General features: G+C 37.7%; 1 protein-coding gene across 1 annotated transcript in view; it reads left to right on the forward strand.

The window, feature by feature from the left end:
* MMD (monocyte to macrophage differentiation associated) overlaps nucleotides 1-2291 on the forward strand; it is a 35397-nt gene extending 33106 nt beyond the window's left edge. The window contains exon 7 of the mRNA XM_007448638.1: nucleotides 361-2291. Coding sequence (XP_007448700.1) covers nucleotides 361-561 — 201 coding nt within the window. The 3' untranslated portion in view covers nucleotides 562-2291. The remainder of the gene's footprint in view (nucleotides 1-360) is intronic.
* Nucleotides 2292-3397: the final 1106 nt, after the last annotated feature.

Consider the following 3397-nt stretch of genomic DNA (forward strand, 5'->3'; position numbering starts at 1 on the left):
GTAGGGAAGAAAGCTCCTAAAGAGGAAGATGAAAGCCAAGGATTGTACTTTATTAAAATGAGCTGTTGTTCATTTTAGATGTGATTGCAGTCTGCTTAAACATGGTATAAACAAGCAGAAGGTGCTTCTTTTTCCCATGGGACCTGTAACCTGACTGCTTGGTCAAATCAAGACGGCCGATTCAGAGGGTAACCCAGGTCAATTTAAGTGTAATTCGTGTTTACAGATGAGGATGCTGTCTGTTCAGAGCTACTTCATTGTCTAGAAAATCAGGAGACTTAGGGGAAATCGCAGTGATCTCTTTAGCTGGTCGTATCAGAATAACATCAAAACCTTCTAATTTTTTTCCTCTGTTGACAGAGTAACACCGATGGACTTCAGGAACTTGCCTGTGGGGGCTTAATTTATTGCCTGGGAGTTGTGTTCTTCAAGAGCGATGGCATCATTCCATTTGCCCATGCCATCTGGCACCTGTTCGTGGCCACGGCAGCTGCAGTGCATTACTATGCCATTTGGAAATATCTTTACCGAAGTCCTACAGACTTTATGCGACATTTATGACCAATCTTTACTAGGTCTCCAAACCAGTATTATTTCAATTATGGCACTTGGGAGCGGGGTAAGAGCTGAAAACTGCACAGAGGGGAAAAAAAAAAAAAAAAAAAAAAAAAAAACCAGCTGTACTGACTTTATAACTTTTGAATATAATTACTGTGAAAGTATAAAAGCTGTGTTCTGGCATTTTCCCCCTCACAGCAGATAAATAAGGTAGTGAATTAATTATTCATTCCATTCCGCTATCATGAAGTACTCTGGATAGACTTGGCCAACTGATGTTTACAAACCAGAATTTTGTATTTTGATTTTACAGATTTTACTACATGATTTTTCTAAATTACTAGGTCAGGCTGTAAAAGTCAGTGCAATAACAAAACTTCCTTTTTAAGAGAAAATGGGTTCTATCACTTTCCCATTAGCTGTGTGAAGAATCATGGACAGAACTTACACTACTTTTTACCGTGTTTCATCTTGGCATAACATGGTTATTTTTTAAATAGAAACTTCAGTTTTTTGTAAATTTTTAAAAAATACTTCATTGAAGCGCATTTTCTGCAGTTCCTCATTCATGTGAATTTCTGCAGCAAGCTGTCAACATTCCACAAATGAACAAACATTATACCTCTTCTGATAGTTTTATTAAGCATGGAGAAATTGCCAATTTTTAAAAACTACAAGTTTTCCAAAACTCTTCTGCCAGCCTCTGACTCTGAATTCCATGTTGCTTTGGGCTGTATACTTGACCTAGTTTGGTTTCCCAGCAATGGAAAAATATTTTGATATCATTAACTTTTTCAAAATATTCAACTTTTTCTCTATGCCTTTGCCATGTCTTCTTCAGGGTCTTTTTCAACAGCGGATGAGTATCTAGTCTGTACTAAGGGAGTATTGTTGGGTTGGCCATCCACTGAAAACTCCTGAAGAGCGTTATGGATTACAGTGAATAGTGGTCATGCCTGTTTGGTGCCCAATGGTTAAGTCATTGTCACTTAGCTTTATATTACCAGTTTGATAGTCATTTTAAATTATGGAACTAGATGCATAAATTCACATTTCTACCTTTCCTTTGCATCTCCTGATACACTTTCCTCTTTTTCATGGAAAAGTATTTAAAGCACTGTTTGACAGATAAACTCATGTGTCTGTCGTCCATGGGTTATATCCTGGCTCAGTGGAGTGGTATTTAATATATTGTTTTTGGTTTTCCTTCAGTGTCTTATATTAAGATTAACATATTAGTTGCTTTGTTGGTTAATCTCCTGTTGGTGTTTTAATAAATGAGATAACCTTGCCTTTAGATCAGGTGCTGATATTGCCTGTTTTCTAGTGATGGGTTTGATCATTGGAATTGTTGGTTTGACAGTACATTGAATTCAGTTCATTGAAATTTTGTACTGATGTAGCTTTAAATGAGGGCTTATATTGTGTGTGTATGTTTAGAACTCTTTGACTTTGTTAAATTATGTGGGAATGAAGAACAGAAGAATGGCCTCTTGCTGGTGAATTCTTAAATAGGCAAGGTATCCAGTGATAACACCGACCAGACCACCCCTTCTGCATGATTCTGAACATCTGGATGCCTCTCGTTTTATTGTGTATATTTTATTTTAAATGTATTAACTTTTGTGGATCCATTTAAAGTCTGCTCAAAAGTACCACTGTCAAAACCACTAAAATGTATGTAAAAAATTGTGCTGTAGACTAAAATAAAATTGTTACTTGGATTTGTTCCACTGTCTCTAAATTAGATGACTGTGAAAATGATAATGCATTTTTGAAAGCCTGAGCTCATCTAACATATGTAATACATATAGTAACCTTTTTTTTTTTTTTTTTTTGAAAAGTCAGGATGGGAAGAAAAGTAAATGTACCCTGACATCTAGAGTTTTCTAGTCCACTTTTTAATAATTGAATTGCCAGAACCAGTGCAAACATTAAAATCAAACTACATTTTCAGTTTACAATATACTAGTCTGGGCCTAAAGATTATAAATTTTATAAATGATGTATCTTTATCCCAGAGAAGACTTTTGGTTTAGTTTATATAATATACCGTAGGACTGAGGCTACACGATTTTTTGTTACCAAGCAGACACATATTGCAAACATAACAACTCTGTGTTTGTTAGATTTCATTCTCCCTCTTCTACAGTGTGGGAAACAGAGTCAGAGCTGCTCTGACTGCTTCATGCTTAGGTAGCTGAGACAGGAACCCAGGTCTCTCCAGCTCTGAAGCCTCCTATTCACTTTACACCACAGCAAAAACAAGTGGATCAAAAAAATCGAACTGAAAATTCGTCAAAGTCAGCAAAAGCAAATGAGTCAAAAAAATTGAACTGAAAATTCATCAGGCATGCACATGGAAAAGAAAACAAATAGTCACGCAGTTTAGAGCCTAGAAAACACCCTCGGGGAAACCTCCATCGAGTCTAATTTTGAAGATTGAGTGTCTTGAAGCGTTATTATTCCCAAGAATTCTGTCCTCTAGTCCACCAGGGTAACCTCATCTCTCTCTAGAGCATCTGCCCTCACTTCTGTGCTATCATCTTCCTTATCAGTATCTCCAGCCTAAAACTTTTCTGAAGGCCAGACCTCTAATCAACTGCCCAGATTGCCCCCCTTCCCCACCTCCGGAACATTTTACTCACCCTGTCCCAAACTGAGTGCATTATCTTTCTTTATTCCCCCACCAAACCCATTTATCTGAAGCGTCCTATCCTGGTTAATGGCATGGCCATAGCCATCTACATCCTTGATTTCTCTCACCCCCCACATCCAACCAGTCAGCCAGAACTGTCACCACTTTAGGCCCAGCTCCCTGATCTGGTTTCTCACCCGC

This window comes from Lipotes vexillifer, unplaced genomic scaffold, assembly GCF_000442215.2.
Source record: "Lipotes vexillifer unplaced genomic scaffold, Lipotes_vexillifer_v1.1 scaffold331, whole genome shotgun sequence".
NCBI lineage: Eukaryota > Metazoa > Chordata > Mammalia > Artiodactyla > Lipotidae > Lipotes > Lipotes vexillifer.